Here is a 17,743-nt window from a genome sequence, read left to right as displayed (position 1 = left end):
AAGCGACTCCCTGAGCCGTGCACGATTCAAGTCACGAAAAGTGAATCAAGTAAATGATTATGGATATAAAGGAGTTGAGGATTTTGCTCAAGCACAAACATACACACACAAACACACACACACACACACACACACACACACACACACACACACACATATATATATATATATATATATATATATATATATATATATATATCCAATGAAAATAACTTGTTTCATAATTCTTTGAGCTTTCAAACTGCAAAAGTATATATATATATATATATATATATATATATATATATATATATATATATATATATATATATAAATATATAAATAAATAAAAAAATAAATAAATAAATAAATCAAATAAATGAATAGATAAAGTTACCTCAGAAGAGGTCATGATGAGTGAAAATAAATTATATTTGAGGTGAAAAAATAAACAAAAATAATATGGATTCATGAAGAAGAATAATGGTGAAATAAGCAGTAATGACAAAACTCTGATCACCAGAGTCTTAAAAGAAGAGGATTATTCATTGAAATGACAATAATGAATGGAAATAATAAAAAATAATGAACAGTTAGATTAAGGAAAACAAAATTGAAACAATATGGATAAACATGAAAAATTAAGTCATAAAATAAAAACTAATTATAAACACTAATAAACAAATAAAAAATGCGCCGACGTTTCTTCGGCGCAATCGAGTTATCTGTACAGCGTATAATCAAGGCCACCGAAGATATGTCTATCTTTCGGTGGTCTCAGTATAACGCTATGTGAGACGCGGCCCATGAATCTTTAACCATGGTCTGGTGGTGGCCTGTTCTATATTGTTGCTAGATGCAGGATTGTGGGTAACTTTAACATTAAATAAACTCAAAACTACTGAGGCTAGAGGGCTGCAATTTGGCATGTTTGATGACTAGAGGGTGGGTGATCAACATACCAATTTGCAGCCCTCTAGCCTCAGTGGTTTTTAAGATCTGTGGGCGGACAGAAAAAGTGCGGACGGACAGACAAGGCCGGCACAATAGTTTTCTTCTACAGAAAACTAAAAGGACTAATAAAAAATGAACTAGAATAACAGTAAGAATAAACGAGGAAAAGTCTGGTAGCCCAAAATCAAGTAGGCCTACGGCGCCTATAGAAATGACGAGATAAATAATAGGACTCAGAATAAAGGATTTTCTTTTTTTTTTACTGATTTATTGGCTGTGGTTGTCCGACACATGGGTAGGTAGATAATTGACTGAGAGAGGTGTTGAGAGAGGTGTTTTATATATATATATATATATATATACATATATATATATATATATATATATATATATATATATATATATATATATATATATATATATATATATATATATATATATATATATATATACGAGTGTATTCAAGAGTGATCTAAAATGAAAGATAAACGCTCACAAATTCAGTGAAAAGAGAGAGAGAGAGAGAGAGAGAGAGAGAGAGAGAGAGAGAGAGAGAGAGAGAGGGGCGTTCAAATTGATTAAAAAAGGACGAACGCTCACATTCAGTGAAAAGAGAGAGAGAGAGAGAGAGAGAGAGAGAGAGAGAGAGGGGAGGGGGGGCGTTCAAATTGATTAAAAAAAGGACGAACGCCCACAAATTCAGTGAAAAGAGAGAGAGAGAGAGAGAGAGAGAGAGAGAGAGAGAGAGAGACGTTCAAATTGATTTAAGGAAAAAGACGAATGCTCAAACATTGAGAGAGAGAGAGAGAGAGAGAGAGAGAGAGAGAGAGAGAGAGAGAGAGACAAAACCCTTTTGCAAATACGTTCGAGCGCGGAATCCAAAACCGGCCATTTTACCCGGCAAGACAAAAGGTGAAGCCTTTCTATAACTCACCGAGACAAAAAAAAAAAGATAAAAATGTTCAGAAAGCGAATTGGAAATTCGTTATTGGAGGGCGAAGAAAATTCAAGGAAATTCGCCCACGGGAACTGCGAACGCCCAGGGAGAGGGAAAAATGCCCCGCGACGAGATATAGCGAGATAAAGCGAGATATTGCGGCGAGTCTTTTACAGTGTAAACATTGGAAAAGTGGCCGGGAAAAAGGGGCGTCGTGTGGAAGCACTTTAGAAAAAGATGGCATCGTTTCATTCTTGAGATACGAGTTGTTATGGAGGAGTTGTTAGAGGACCAGCGGTTCTCTGTTTACGACGGGATGTCTGTTTCTCATTCTTTTTCATATATTTCTCTCAATCTTTTATATATTTCTCTCAATCTTTTATATATTTCTCTCATTCTTTTATATATTCCTCCCATTCTTTTACAGGTTGTTATGACAAGTGCTAGAGGGGTTGTGGGCGTGGGGTGGGGAGGGAGTAGCCCTTTGGAAGATATGAATTTGTTCGCTAGGTAATTGTTGTTATGGAGTCGGTGCCAGAGACTCTCTCTCTCTCTCTCTCTCTCTCTCTCTCTCTCTCTCTCTCTCTCTCTCTCTCTCTCTCTCAGTTTTTGTCTGCATTTTCAGATCAGTTTAAACACCCCTTCTCTCTCTCTCTCTCTCTCTCTCTCTCTCTCTCTCTCTCTCTCTCTCTCTCTCTCGTCTCCTTTGAATGTGTAAGCGTGACTGTCTTTCATTTCAAATCGATTTTAATACCTCTCTCTCTCCTCCTCTCTCATGTAGTTATCCTCATATTTCATGTTTTCCTTTTTAATAAAAGGGAACGGAAGAGAGAGGGGTGAAATACGACACCAATGTATCGTCATAAAAATGACAATATGAAGGCGAAGGAGAGAGAGAGAGAGAGAGAGAGAGAGAGAGAGAGAGAGAGAGAGAGAGAGAGAGAGAGAGAGAGAGGGGAAAAAGGGTGTTCAAATTGACTGAAAAAGAAAGACGAACACTACAGATTCAAAGATACGAAGAGAGAGAGAGAGAGAGAGAGAGAGAGAGAGAGAACCCAGAACGGGTGTAAGAAGACCCATAGACGCTCTATGGCTCTGAATAAAAGATAGAGCATCTGAACTGAATAGCATTCGAGAGAGACCAGTGAAAGATAAAGGCACTTTGGGGATTGGATTACATCGCCTTCAAATTCATGTGAACGTTATAGAAGCAGAAACATATATATATATATATATATATATATATATATATATATATATATATATATATATATATATATATATATATATATATATATATATATATATATATATATATATATATATATATATTGTTATGATTCAATAGACAAATGGCACGCGGCAATTTTCACGGAACCAAAATGTGAAATATCACATTTTGTCATATATTTCAATACTTTTAATATGGAAAAATCTATAAAAGAAGAGTGGAATCGAAAAAAGTAAGAGATTTTTTAATGATGGTCGTTTAATTTCCAATTTATGGAAAACTGGAATATACTGAAAAATTGATAAAAAATGAATTTACAAAAAAAAAAAATAGATTCAAGCGAATAAAATATGATGCAATAAGCGAGATTTTTGTTTTGTTTGTTTATCCATTGATATTATTCAGTTTTTATTTGAAGTACTAAAGACCGATAAAGACTGATTTTTTCTCCTCAGAGGCCGATGGGAGTGGAAACCCAACACCAAATGATACGCCCCTTGAAAGAGAGAAGACTATATGACTCGTAGAAAACGAGAGAAAGGTGAGATTTCCTAAGAATAAAAAATAAAAAGTAAGAAATGTGTCGAAGTTTCTTCGGCTCAATCGAGTTGTCTGTACAGCGTATAATCAAGGCTACTGAAAGTAAATCTACCTTTCGATAGTCTCGGTATAATGCTGTAGGAGCTACTCGGTTTATTATGATAACGCATAAAAATAATTGCAATATCTACCGACCTGTAGCCTGAAGTTTAATATAGATGTATTTGGCGACTAGCTCTTGAAAAAAATAATGGAAATAAGCTATCCTTAGGTTCTTAATCTGAAAAGATGTTTTGAATGGACGGTCCCACAAAATACCCCAAGAGTGATTTATTCATCTTATCACAATAATTGGGCCAAATGAGACTTCATAGAATTACAATAATAATTATTCTAGACAAATGAAATAAAAAACCAGGTTTTTTTCACGAGCTATTCACCCAATACATAAATATTAAACTTTAGGCTACAGGTCAGTAGATATTACAATTATTTTTCATGTAATCATAATAAATTGAGCTTCTTATCAGGTTTATTTATCAACAAACCTCAGTCTGGGAGAGAATTTAAAGAAAAAACTGTGAAAAAACCTCTAGGTTAATTTAAGTAACATGGCATAGCCTACAAGACACCGACAATGGAGACAAGTGGCAACTATACCACAGGGGTGCCATTAGTCTCCAGTCATGTAATATAATTGACTGAATTGCTTAAAAGTTTTGTTTGTCGACTAACCTCATTCTCGAAAAAAGAATTTTAAAGAGAAAATCTGCAAAAAGACTCACAAGTTAGATCAAGTATCATAGCCTACATTCCTACAAGAAACCAGTCTGTTCCCATTTTTGCGCGAGTGTTCCAGAAATAGAAAAATGGAGACAAATGGCAACTTTACCGGGCGGGAGTGCCATTAGGCTCCAGACAACACTGCAGAAATGAAGACGAATTTGGAATCGCAAAATGACCTTTTAAAATCCGCTCTGTGTGTTTTTTTTTAGGTGATCTCACTGTGGCTGACTATTCCATTTTCACCAAGATCAATAAATGAAATTCTGTAGCATATTATTATTATTATTATTATTATTATTATTATTATTATTATTATTATTATTATTATTATTATTATTATTATTATTATTATTATTATTATTATTATAACATTAATTTGCTGTTAATATAATTTTTATCATTAATGAAATTATTATTATTATTATTATTATTATTATTATTATTATTATTATTATTATTATTATTATTATTATTATTATTATTTTGAAAATCACCAGATAATAATACGTTATTAATACTTCTACTATGATAACTGTCATTATTTTCGTTTCGAGAAAACCAGTATCATTAACATTATCAATATCATTAATCCTCTAGACTTCGCCGTTGTAAATAGTAGTAATATTAATAAAAGCAGTATCATCATTATTGGTATTTCTGTCTGAGAAATCTCACAATCATAATTTTTTATATTACTGAATTTATTTGTGTTTTTATTTTCTGTACAGGAAAACTATTGCGCTGGCTTTGTCTGTCCGTCCGCAATTTATTCTGTCCGCACTTTTTTTCTGTACGGCAATTTTTTCTGTCTGTACTTTTCCTGTCCCCACTTTTTCTGTCGCACTTTTTTCTGTCTGCAATTTTTCTGTCCGCACTTTTTCTGACCGCACTTTTTCTGTCCGCACTTTTTTCTGTCCGTACTTTTCTCTGTACGGCACTTTTTCTATCTGCACTTTTCCTGTCCCCACTTTTTCTGTCGCACTTTTTATCTGTCCGCACTTTTTCTGTCCGCACTTTTTCCGTCCGCCCTCAGATCTTAAAAACTACTGAGGCTAGAGGGCTGCAAATTGGTATGTTGATCATGCACCCTCCAATCATCAAACATACCAAATTGCAGCCCTCTAGCCTCAGTAGTCTTGATTTTATTTAAGGTTAAAGTTAGCCATAATCGTGCTTCTGGCAACGATATAGGATAGGCCACCACCGGGCCGTGGTTAAAGCTTCATGGGCCGCGGCTCATACAGCATCATACCGAGACCACCGAAAGTTAAATCTATTTTCGGTGGCCTTGTAGCGGCTGTACAGGAAACTCGATTGCGCCGAGGAAACTTCGGGGTATTTTCGAACTAGTTCTTTGTAATCTATTTTCATGTTCATGTTGTTGTAGCTGTTCTACTGTAATGGTCTCTGTTTCTGAGCAATTCGTTCGTAGATAACGAAGAAGAGAGAGAGAGAGAGAGAGAGAGAGAGAGAGAGAGAGAGAGAGAGAGAGAGAGAGGTGAGGTCATGGAAGAGGAGAGATGAACAAGGAGAAAGTGAGATAAACCAAGGAAAAAATAAAATGAGAGAGAGAGAGAGAGAGAGAGAGAGAGAGAGAGAGAGAGAAAGGTCAAAGAGGAGAAAGAAAGTGAGATAAGGCAAAGAAAAATAAAATGAACAGAGAGAGAGAGAGAGAGAGAGAGAGAGAGAGAGAGAGAGAGAGAGAGAGAGAAAAAAAACAAACTTTATTACCCATAAATCCTCATTAGATTTCATTCCTTCGTCAAAAGACCATTTCATAATTTGGCAATGGCCCAGACAGGCAGGCGTCCATGGCATGTCGCCTTTTGCCAAATATCAATATTGATTCCGCTTCCCCCCCCCCTGAATCTTTCCTCTCGAACGTTTGTTGAATTATACAAAAAGAATAATGTTGAATCACGGAACGTTTGACGAATCATCCAAATACACTTTATAATGTTGGCTTAACAGTTGGTTTGTTTAGAAGGCAGGATTATCTGTTGGATAATATTCATTTACAGAATGTTTGTTGAGAATTATCTCCATAAATCATTGTGGATTACCTAATGTTTGCTGAATTGACACATGAATGATGTTGAATTACCGAACGTTTGTTGAAAAGGTAGAATTATCCAAATGTGTGATGGAGAGTTACAAAACGTTTCATAGCGAAAATTAAAAGGTTTATTGAGGATATCCCTTAAAAACCTCACACTTATATACATATGTGCTTCGTATCATCGCTTCTCTCTCTCTCTCTCTCTCTCTCTCTCTCTCTCTCTCTCTCTCTCTCTCTCTCTCTCTCTCTCTCCAATAAAAGAACGGGCTCTAATGAAAATATATTGACCATAAAGTGTCTCTCTTTCTGTCTTTTAACTCCCATTTCTCTCTCTCTCTCTCTCTCTCTCTCTCTCTCTCTCTCTCTCTCTCTCTCTCTCTCTCTCTCTCTCTCTCTCTCTCCGAAATAAAGGACTCCAAACTAAGCTTAATTCACTCATTCTCCGTCTTTTAGGACAGAATGGAGTCTAATGAAAGGAATATTGATGACAAATGCAGTCTCTCTCAAAATTCGAGGAAGAGAGAGAGAGAGAGAGAGAGAGAGAGAGAGAGAGAGAGAGAGAGAGAGCTACATTCATCGATGCAACGAAGGGAAATTGCAGTTTGCAATCACTGATCCGGCAATGGAATGGAAATCTATTTGCACGGCTCTCGGAGAGACAATGGCATTAAAACTGATCATTCCTGTTGTACTCTTTCGTCTCTGTTTTTGGGTTCATTTTTCCCCTCTTCTTTATTGGCTCGTTCTTCGTGCGTTTGTGTTTGTGATTCCGCTTGTGCCCCAGTGGCTGCTGTTTGTGCTTTTGTTTAGGTTGGTTTTTGTTTGTTAGTTTTAGCTGTGTGTGAGTATTAGCTACTTATGTTTGATTTGTAAATATCTTTTTTTTTTTACTTGTGGGTGTGTGTTAAGGGGAAAGTTGCTTATATTGAATGATGATGATGATGATGATAATAATAATAATAATAATAATAATAATAATAATAATAATAACAACAACAATAACAGTATATATATATAATATATATATATATATATATATATATATATATATATATACAGTATTATATATATATAAATATATACATATAATAAATATATATATATATAATATATATATATATATATATATATATATATATATATATATATATAAATATATATATATATATATATATATATATATATATATATATATATATATATATATATATATAAATATCTATATATATATATAAATATATATATATATATATATATATACATATATATATAAATATATATATATATATATATATATATATATATATATATATATATATATATATATATATATATATATATATATATATATATATATATATATATATATATATATATATGTACATATATATATATATATATATATATATATATATATAAATATATATATACATATATATACATATATAAATATATATAAATAAGGTCTCCTCCTCTGCCAAGCAGTGACAGATGGCAACTTCATCTAAACCCAGATACCGGAGGTTTTGTGATAAACTCCCCAATAAACCAAAAACCTGCATAGAATACATTACACAACTCAAAAGTAAAACTTACTGGAAAGGGAAGTCGTTTTGGGGTTGGGTGGGGGGGGGGAGAGGAGGTGTCTGGAAGGGAGGGAAGGAGTCTGGGAGGGAGGGGAGTAGACTGGAAGGTTATGGGAGGGATCTGGAAGGGAGGGGAGGAGTCTGGGAGGGAGGGGAGGAGACTGGAATGGAGGGGAGGAGTCTGGGAGGGAGGGGAGGATACTGGGAGAGAGGAGGAGAGGTCTGGAAGAAAGAAGGAGGGGTCTGGAAGGAGGGGAGTGGAAGGGGAGTGAGGGAGTGAGGGGAGGGGGTGTGGAAGGGAGGGGAGGAGTCTGGGAGGGAGTGGGAGGGGTCTGGAAGAAAGAGGGACGAGTCCAGGAGGGAGGGAGGGGTCTGGAAGAAAGAGGGAGTGGTCTGGGAGGGAGGGGAGTGGTCTGGAAGTGAGGGGGAGGGTGTGGAATGGAGGGGAGGAGTCTGAGAGGGAGGAGGAGGGATTTGGAGAAAGAGGGAGGAGTTTAAGAGGGAGGGGAGGAGTCTGGGAGGAAGGAGAGTGGTCTGAGGGGGAGGGGAGTGGTCTCGGAGTGAGGGGAAGGGGTGTGGAAGGGAGGGGAGGAGTCTGGGAGGGAGGGGAGTTGTCTGGAAGGGAGGGGAGTGGTCTGGGAGTGAGGGGAGGGGTCTGGAAGGGAGGGGGAGGAGTCTGGGAGGGGAGGGGAGGGGTCTGGAAGAAAGAGGAAGGAGTTTAAGAGGGAGGGGAGGGTCTGGGAGGAGGGGGGAGGGGTCTGGGAGGGGAGGGGAGGGCTCTGGAAGAAAGAGGAAGGAGTTTAAGAGGGAGGAGAGGGTCTGGGAGGGAGGGGAGGGGTCTGAAAGAAAGAGGGAGGAGTTGGGAGGGAGGGGAGGGGTCTGGAAGACAGAGAGAGGAGTCTGGAATGATAGGGGAAGAGTGTGGAAGGATAGTGGGAGGAGTCTGGAAGGTTTGGGGTGGGTCCTGGAAGGATCGGGGGAGGAGTCTGGAAGGAAGTAGGTTAGGAAACAGGGTGTAGTAGGATCTGGAAGGCTGGGGGAGGGCGGGGAAGGAGTCTGGAAGAGAGGGGAGGCATCTGGAAGGATCGGGGAGTGGTCTGGAAGGATAGGGGAGGAGCCTGGAAGGATAGGGGAGGGAGTCTGGAATGAAGTGGGTTGGGAAAGGTGGTCAAGTAGGATCTGGAAGGTTGGGGGAGGGCGGGGAGGAGTCTGGAAGGGAGGGGAGGGGTCTGGAAGGATAGGGGGAGGAGTCTGGAAGGATAGGGGAGGAGTCTGGAAGGATAAGGGAGGAGTCTGGAGGGAAGTGTGTGGAAGGTGGGGGGTAGTAGGATCTGGAAGGTTGGGGGGGGGCGAGGGGCTGGAGGCTGGAAGGGAGGGGAGGGCCCTGGAAGGGAGGGGAGGGTCTGGAAGGGAGGGGAGGGGTCTGGATGGGAGGGGAGGGTTTGGAAGGGGAGGGGAGGGGAGGGAGGGGTGGGGAGAAGGATTTCCAGCGGTGATATGTCAGGCTCAGCAGGGAATGCCACGGAACGTCCAAGAGTCCTTTTTTGTCATTCCAGGCAGGAAGACCCGGGCTGCCAATATGCCCTGGAACATTCGTCCGGGCTGAATATCAAGTGCTGGAAACTGGAAACTAAGCTTCTTGTTCCAAAAAAAAAAAAAAAAAAATTATCAAGCATTATACCGAGACCACCCTTGTGATATCCCACCTACAAAAATATCCATGAAGGGTTAAATTTTGAATAAGGGTTGCGTAATCCTCATGGCAACATCTCTCAGGTTAAACATCTCGCCACAACAAGCAACCCTTAATTGATATTAACACCTTGTAACCCTTAAATAATAATACAACCATGTTGCCATCAAATAATATTGAGACCCTAAAACCCTTAAATAATATTAAGATCCTGTAACACTTACATAACGTTAAGGTCCTGTAACCTTTAGATAATATTAAGACCCTGTAACCCTTAGATACTATTAAGACTCTGTAACCCTTAGATACTATTAAGACCCTGTAACCCTTAGATACTATTAAGACCCTGTAACCCTTAGATATTATTAAGATCCTGTAACCCCTAGATAATATTAAGACCCTGTAACCCTTAGATAATATTAAGACCCTGTAACCCTCAGATAACATTAAGACCTTGTAACCCTTAAATAATATTAAGGCCCCGTAGCCCTTACATGATATTAAAACCCCGTAACCCTTAAATTATATTAAGACCCTCTAGCCTTAGATAATATTAAGATCCTGTAACCCTTGAATAATATTAAGACCCTGTAACCCTTACATAATATTAAGATCCTGTAACCATTAAATAATATTAAGACCCTGTAACCCTTGCATAATATTAAGATCCTGTAACCATTAAATAATATTAAGACCCTGTAACCCTTCAGTAACATTAAGACCTGTAACCCTTAGGTAATATTAAGAACCTGTAACCCTTGGATAACATTAAGACCCTGTAACCCTTAGATAACATTAAGTTCCCATAACCCTTAGATAATATTAAGTTCCTGTAACGCTCCAATAATAAGTTCCTGTAACCCTTAGATAATATTAATACCCTGTAACCCTTAGATAACATTAAGACCCTGTAACCCTTAGATAATATTAAGACCCTGTAACCCTTAGACAATATTAAGACCGTGCAACTCTTTGATGACATTAAGACCCTGTAACCCTTACAAAATAATAAGACCCTGTAGTAAACCACTTCTCTGAAGGTTTCTAAACGACATCACGGCAAAACACAGCAACCCTCTAAGAAACGCCTCCCTGTCCTCACATACTTTCGCCAGCCGTTTCGGACAATGCAACCCTTAAACTAATGCCTCTGTAACCCTCCAAGACATCAGGAAACCCTTCTCTCTCCTTTTCCTATTTGCCAGCGAAAGCGCTTCTTCGCCCCGTGTTGACGCAGATACCGGATCTCCGTAATGGACTTGCGGTGCAAATATTGTCTGAACGTTCAGGATAAGGTATTACCTTACCGGCGGACAACGGGTGGTACACATACACACATACACACACATACATACACAGATACACAAACTCTCACCACAGAGAAACATACACGAACATTCGCCACAGAGAGACATGCACAAACATTCGCCTCTGAGAGACATTGACATGCAAATACAAACAGCACTTTACCCACCACACACACTCACACATACACATACACACAAATGCACATATGCACACTCGCATACAAACAGATACACAAGCACTCGCACACACACAGATACACAAACACTCACCACAAAGAAGAAAATTGAACATGTAAATCATCAATTTACATGTCATCATAACATCTACCAAAACTAAAATCAGGAATTAACAAAATTCATAAAAAAATTCAAAATTCAAAATGTGGATTCATTTAGCAACAATAAACTGAAAGAAGGATTTTTACCATGTCCTGAATTTATATACACGTACTGGGCATTTCTCGTAATAGACTATTTTTCTTATCAATGACTTAATTCAGTTAAAATTTATATATACATTTTTTTAGAGTATTATATTTTTGTTTCTATGTTTTCTTAATGAACTACAGAATTCACGAATCTGTCGCCAATAAAATGACTTACAATTGAGAGACATTTTCCTTTTAATTTTCATAGACGACCAGTATCTTTATTTTTCCTAGTTTCTACGGATCAGTTACTAAAAAATAAAAAAAAAAGATAAATTATGAATTAACAAATAAATAGATAAAAAACATCAAGCATAAATATATACATAAGAATATGAATATATAAATTTAAGCATAAAATCATCCCAGGAGTATTTGAAATTATTCATATTGCACTGAAATCTTTCAACCCAAAACAAAATGATTAAAATTTCACTTGGAATGACTTTAATTGTACAGTAGTTTGAATTATCTTTAATTATCTAATTATATTCGAAATTATTCATATTGAACCTGATGTGATTCAGATAGCAGTTATATGGAATTAAAATTAATCTCCAAGTACAATAGATTTGCTCTCAAAGATATTATAACTGCAATTGAACTTAAACAAAACTTATATTGTATGGAATAGAAACCAAAGTTATGAACTTAATAATTAAGATAAAGCAGTTATTCAAGAAAATGATGAAATAGACTTGATCTAAAGCAATTCTAAGCAAGATTGCTAAGTGAGAATGATTCTTTTATAAGTTATAAATTGAATATGTAATTTTTCTTTGAATAATTTCAGTTACAATTTTGATTTTTTTAATTGCATTCTTTAAATCAATTCAAGTAATTCTAATGATTTTAAGAATTTAAAATATCTAAAAGGTGATTTGAATCAGTTTCAAAAAGGACTTGAAGTTTTACAAGACTATTTTGTATCATTTCAAAATGAAATTGAGTGACTTTAAATATAATTCGAAGTGTTTCATTAAAGCTTTGACTAATATCATGTGTCATTTCAATGATTTCGAGATAAAAAAAATGGATAAACATTGTTATTTCCAAGAGTTCACTTCTTACGAGATTATTCTGTACCATTTCAAAATATTCAAAAAGGTTCACTATTCTTAAAACAGCTTCATCTGTGTTACGGAGGCGAGAAAATCCTTCATTTTTTAATCCTAACTTCATGAAGTTTGGAAAAATTGCTGTTGGCAAAGTCCTCCTCCCTCGCCCTGAACTTAAATTGGATGGAAGTTTCGTTTTTAATCAAGATATGAGCACCAAGCCACCACCCCTCCAAAAAAAAAAAAAAAAAAAAAAAAGAAAAAATAAACAATAATGTTTTTGTAAAGTTCCAGGAGGAAGTTGAGATGAAGCTGCTAGCCTTTTCACTCAGTCAGTTTGGAAGCTCCTGGGCCTGAATGAGAACCATTACGGCTCACACCAGAGCCTCAAGAAAAGCAAGTTAAGATTAAGCTGGTAACTTTTCATTCAGTCAATCCGGAAGTTCTTGGGCCTGAATGAGAACCGTTACAGCTCACCTTAAGATAAGGTCCTTGTGTTTTCAGTTAACCCATGAGCTGTTTGGTTCAAAACTTCTGATTTTTCACCTGTTCTGTCCGATGGACTTGAAAACTTGCATGGTTACTCAATCCCAGTGACAATGCAACCTTACATGATCAGTAGGTCAGCCGTGACCTCTAGTGATCCTACAGTGACCTCTCCCAGTATCTCAGGATTTGTATGAAACTCTATGGATTTTTCACAACTTCTTTGACTAGACAGGACATCAAGTTCAATTTCGTCAACTACAATCATAAATCGGTTACAATTTCTGTCAAAACTAAAAAGCATAAAATAAAAAAATAATTTTTTTTAAAACACACTTTTATTAAACTGCTCTAAAAAGTAAAAAATATTTGGCGCCCACACTTTTATTTTCGTAGACATGATTAATTGTAAGAAAATCCTGGTGTGTCTCAAAAAATTATATTTTACTTTTTGGTGCATTTTAATAAAAGAGTCTTTTGAATTTTTTTTTTTTATATTTTATTTTTGAAGTTTCAGTCCTCACTAACTCTTCTGGGTTCCTGGTCTCACTGTAACTCACTGTCTGTCTCAAGTTACAGTTCAGTTCATTCACTATCTACTGTGACTCTGGGAGAGCAATTTGACTCACTGCAGCTCGCCCTAGACCAGTGGTTCTCAAACTGTTTGGTATCGTCACCCCCGGGGGCAGTCATGTGAAGTTAAATTATAAAGGAAGGACAAATATTGAAACTCTTAATCTCTAATCCATTTTATATGTAAGAAATTAACTTTACTTGTACTCAAGTCTTAAGAAATAAAGAATTTAGAATTTACGCATTGTCCCTCTGACAAAAAATTAAAATTAAAGCATTGTTCCTTTTACTACAAATTGGAATGAATAGAAAATAGAGTTTAGAAAGTGCCTCGTTACCCCCCAGAAACGGCTCCATTACCCCCACGGGTGTAATTGCCCCCCAGTTTGAGAACCGCTGCCCTAGGCCTGAAGATGTGTTTCAAGAAACAATTCTCAGTCGCCCTTTGACTCGTCCACTCGCCTCAGAGAATTCTGAAGCCTCACTGAGGCTTCACTGTGACTCCAGCCAGGCCTGAAGTTCTGTAAGTTTTCAGTCACTAACATCATTAGCTCTCGGGTCCCATTGTGACCCACTGCTCTAACTTCTGTGGCAAGTTTCAGTGAGGTTAGTTGATCAGGATTGGGGTTGGCTGTTGGTATGGACTCCCTTCCTACCCAATTTCCCCTCACCCCAACCCCCTCTAAAGTCAAAGGGATAGCCCAAACCTTATTAGAGACTTCTAGAGAAATTGCAATCATATTCTTATATTATGTTAGTGGGAAATACAAGATAAAAATTAATTAAAAAAATTAAACATCACTGGAGAGAAAAAAAGGAGGTATAGAATGATTCAAAGTCTAAATAAACAAGTAAAAAATGCGCCGAAGTTTCTCCTGCGCAATCTAGTTTTCTGTACAGCGTATAATCAAGGCCACCGAAAATAGATCTAACTTTTGGTGGTCTCGGTATACTGCTGTATGAGCCGCGGCCCGTGAAACTTCAGCCACGGCCCGGTGGTGGCCTATCCTATATCGTCGCGATTATGGATAACTTTAAGCTTAAATAAAATAAAAACTACTAAGGCTAGAGGGCTGCAATTTGGTATGTTTGATGATTGGAGGGTGGATGACCAACCTACCAATCTGCAGCCCTCTAGCCTCAGTAGTTTCTCAGATCTGAGGGCGGACAGAAAAAGTGCGGACGGACAGACATATAGCCATCTCAATAATTTTCTTTTACAGAAGTGAATAATGCTACTGACTTCAACAGCAAAACGAAAAAATAAAACTAAAATAATCCTTTGCAACATTCGTCTCCAACTTCCTACCCCGCGCCTCTCCAACGCAGCGCTGCAGAAACGAATAGGCAGCATCAATGCATGCAAAGTCATTAACCATCTCCCCAGTCTGTTATCACACGGAGAGCTGTGACACATCCATTATCAACGCAGGCACTCCCTTGCGCATGCGCATGGGCTAAGGCACGTTCTGCCTCTGCCTCAACCTCTACCTTCTGCTGATGGAATATTCCTTCATCGAAGACCTCTGTTCATTCCCAATGCAGTCATTATGAAAGTCTATCATTGTCTGGGTACTTCATTAAGCCACTCCCAAGAGAGACTTGATATCAAGGCTTTTTGTCTTTCCAATAAAGGTGAGAGATGGAGGAACCTCGATCGTGTCTCCGTGAAAACTTTCAAGCAATATCCTGCTATAAATCTACGTTAATGAAAACAGTAGACATTTTCAAACCGCAGAAACTTTAGACGAAAGTTTCGAGTTGTAATTGCGAAGGTGTTTGTTTCTTGCAATGCATTTAGGACAAAGCATTTCAGTGCTTGAAGTCTGCGTGGTCCAAGTATTTGATTGGGAAACTTCAGGAAGCGTGTGTATGATAATAACACTGGTGACTGCAGCTGAACAGACGAATTTAATTGAAAGCTTTCTTGCTTTGTCTAATCATTTAGTTGCATTAGCAAGGGTCTTTATTGTTGCGTTATTAAGGGTCTTTATTTTTGCATTGTTAAGGGTCTATGTTGTTGCATTACTAAGGGTCATTATGTTGCATTATTTAGGGTTTTTATTGTTGCATTATTAAGAGTCTATATTGTTGCATTACTAAGAGTCATTATGTTGCATTATTAAGGGCTTTTATTGTTGCATTATTAAGAGTCTTTACCGTTGCATTATTAAGGGGCTTTACTGTTGCACTATTCAGGGTCTTTATTTTTGCATTATTAAGGGTTTTTAGTTGCTGCATTATTAAGGGTTTTATTGATGCATTATTAAGGGCCTATATTGTTGCATTATTAAGGGTCTTTTTTGTTGCATTATTAAGAGTCTTTTTTGCATCATTAAGGGTTTTTATTGTTGCATTATTAAGGGTTTTTATTGTTGCATTATTAAGGGTCTTTATTGCTGCATTTTTAAGGGTCTTGCTTGTTGCACTATAAAGCGTCTTTATTATCGCATTATTAGGGGTCTTTATTGTATTTTTGAGGGGTCTCTATTGCTGCATTATTAGGGGTCTTTACTGTTGCGTTATTAATGGTCTATATTGTTGCATTTTCAAGGGTTTTTATTGTTGCATTATAAACAGTCTTTATTATTGCATTATTAAGGGTCTTTATTGTTGCAATATTAAGGGTCTTTACTGTTACGTTATTAAGAGTCTTTGTTGTTGCATCATTAAGAGTCTATATTGTTGCATTACTAAGGGTCTCTATTGTTGCATTTTTAAGTCTTTACTGTTGCATTATTAAGGATCTATATTGTTGCATTATTAGGGGTCTTTACTGTTGCATTATTAAGAGTCTTTACTGTTGCATTATTAAGAGTCTTTACTGTTGCATTATTAAGAGTCTTTACTGTTGCATTATTAAGGGTCTTTACTGTTGTATTATTAAGAGTCTTTACTGTTGCATTATTAAGAGTCTTTACTGTTGCATTATTAAGGGTCTTTACTGTTGTATTATTAAGGATCTTTATTGTTGTATTATTAATATTTATATTGTTGCAGAAACCTCTGATGACGGTAATGATAATGGAGTTGAATATGATGATAATATTATGTACAATGTCCTCACCCTCTCACGAACCTGCTTAGTAAGATTCTACCAAAATTTTTTTTACAAAAATGAACGGAAAAACTAAAGCTGTAATACATTAAGATACGAATTTTAGGATGTAGAATATATAAGAATAATAATTGTGATAAGTTATGAACCAAAAGTACGTTACTTAAGTATATATAGATGATGCCACCCATCTTGGAGAACCGATTTGTTGTTGGTAAGAAGCTGCAATGAAAGGTATAATTACAATGTCTACAGAATTGACGAGAATCAGGTGATAGTGGAATTAATCTGATTTCAATTACGTCGTGATCTTCTGATTCTTCGTGTCTTCTGGGACATTTCTTGTGGAGATAATAGTGACTGATTGAATGAATTTAGGCTGTCAAAGAAAATATTCTGTAATACATATAATCAGTATTCAGCTGCTACAATGAATAAATAAATAAATATCAGCCTAGATCTTCCCTCAAGAGATGATGGGACACCGCGTAGACAAACGCCTTGTTTACAAAAACTCCCCCCCCCTGGAACCTCCTCCAATCTACCAGGAAAGTGGCGCAACCCACCACCACTCTATGGGGGGGGGGAGAGGATTCCAATCTGTTTTCTAATCAGTTCGAAACCAATTAACCTTCCTGATTGGATCCCTTTCCTTCATTTACCCAACGACCACCTAGAAGCTCCTCTTCTTCTTCTTCTTCTTCTTCTTCTTCTTCTTCTTCTTCTTCTTCTTTGTCAAGATTTTCCAGAGGTCTTCCAAGGCTGAGCTGCCAACGCTGGAACCAACAGCAGCAGATTCTGTCGTCTGCGCTGGCTGGGTGTCCGCACTTTTTCTTTCCGCCCTCAGATCTTAAAAACTGCTGAGGCTAGAGGGCTGCAAATTGGTATGTTGATCAACCACCCTCCAGTGACCAAACATACCAAATTGCAGACCTCTAGCTTCAGTAGTTTTGATTTTATTTAAGCTTAAAGTTAGCCATAATCGTGCGTCTGGCAACGATATAGGCCAGGCTACCACCGGTCCGTGGTTAAAGTTTCATGGGCCTCGGCTCATACAGCATTATACCG

The 17,743-nt window shown here is 37.2% G+C and overlaps 1 protein-coding gene across 1 annotated transcript; it reads right to left on the bottom strand.

Moving 5' to 3' along the window:
* Positions 1–8,180: 8,180 nt before the first annotated feature.
* Positions 8,181–13,737, bottom strand: LOC136840406 (uncharacterized). Its single transcript, XM_067107085.1, has 3 exons — positions 13,674–13,737; positions 13,170–13,302; positions 8,181–9,456 (listed from the first exon to the last, which is right to left on the bottom strand). The coding sequence occupies exons 1-3, from the start codon at positions 13,735–13,737 to the stop codon at positions 8,181–8,183; spliced, it is 1,473 nt and encodes a 490-aa protein (XP_066963186.1).
* Between the last annotated feature and the right edge of the window lie 4,006 nt (positions 13,738–17,743).

The sequence above is a fragment of the Macrobrachium rosenbergii genome, chromosome 7 (genome assembly GCF_040412425.1).
Source record: "Macrobrachium rosenbergii isolate ZJJX-2024 chromosome 7, ASM4041242v1, whole genome shotgun sequence".
Classification (NCBI taxonomy): Eukaryota; Metazoa; Arthropoda; class Malacostraca; order Decapoda; family Palaemonidae; genus Macrobrachium; species Macrobrachium rosenbergii.
The sequence above is the reverse complement of the archived record's forward strand: the minus strand, read 5'-3'. Positions and strand labels throughout refer to the sequence as shown.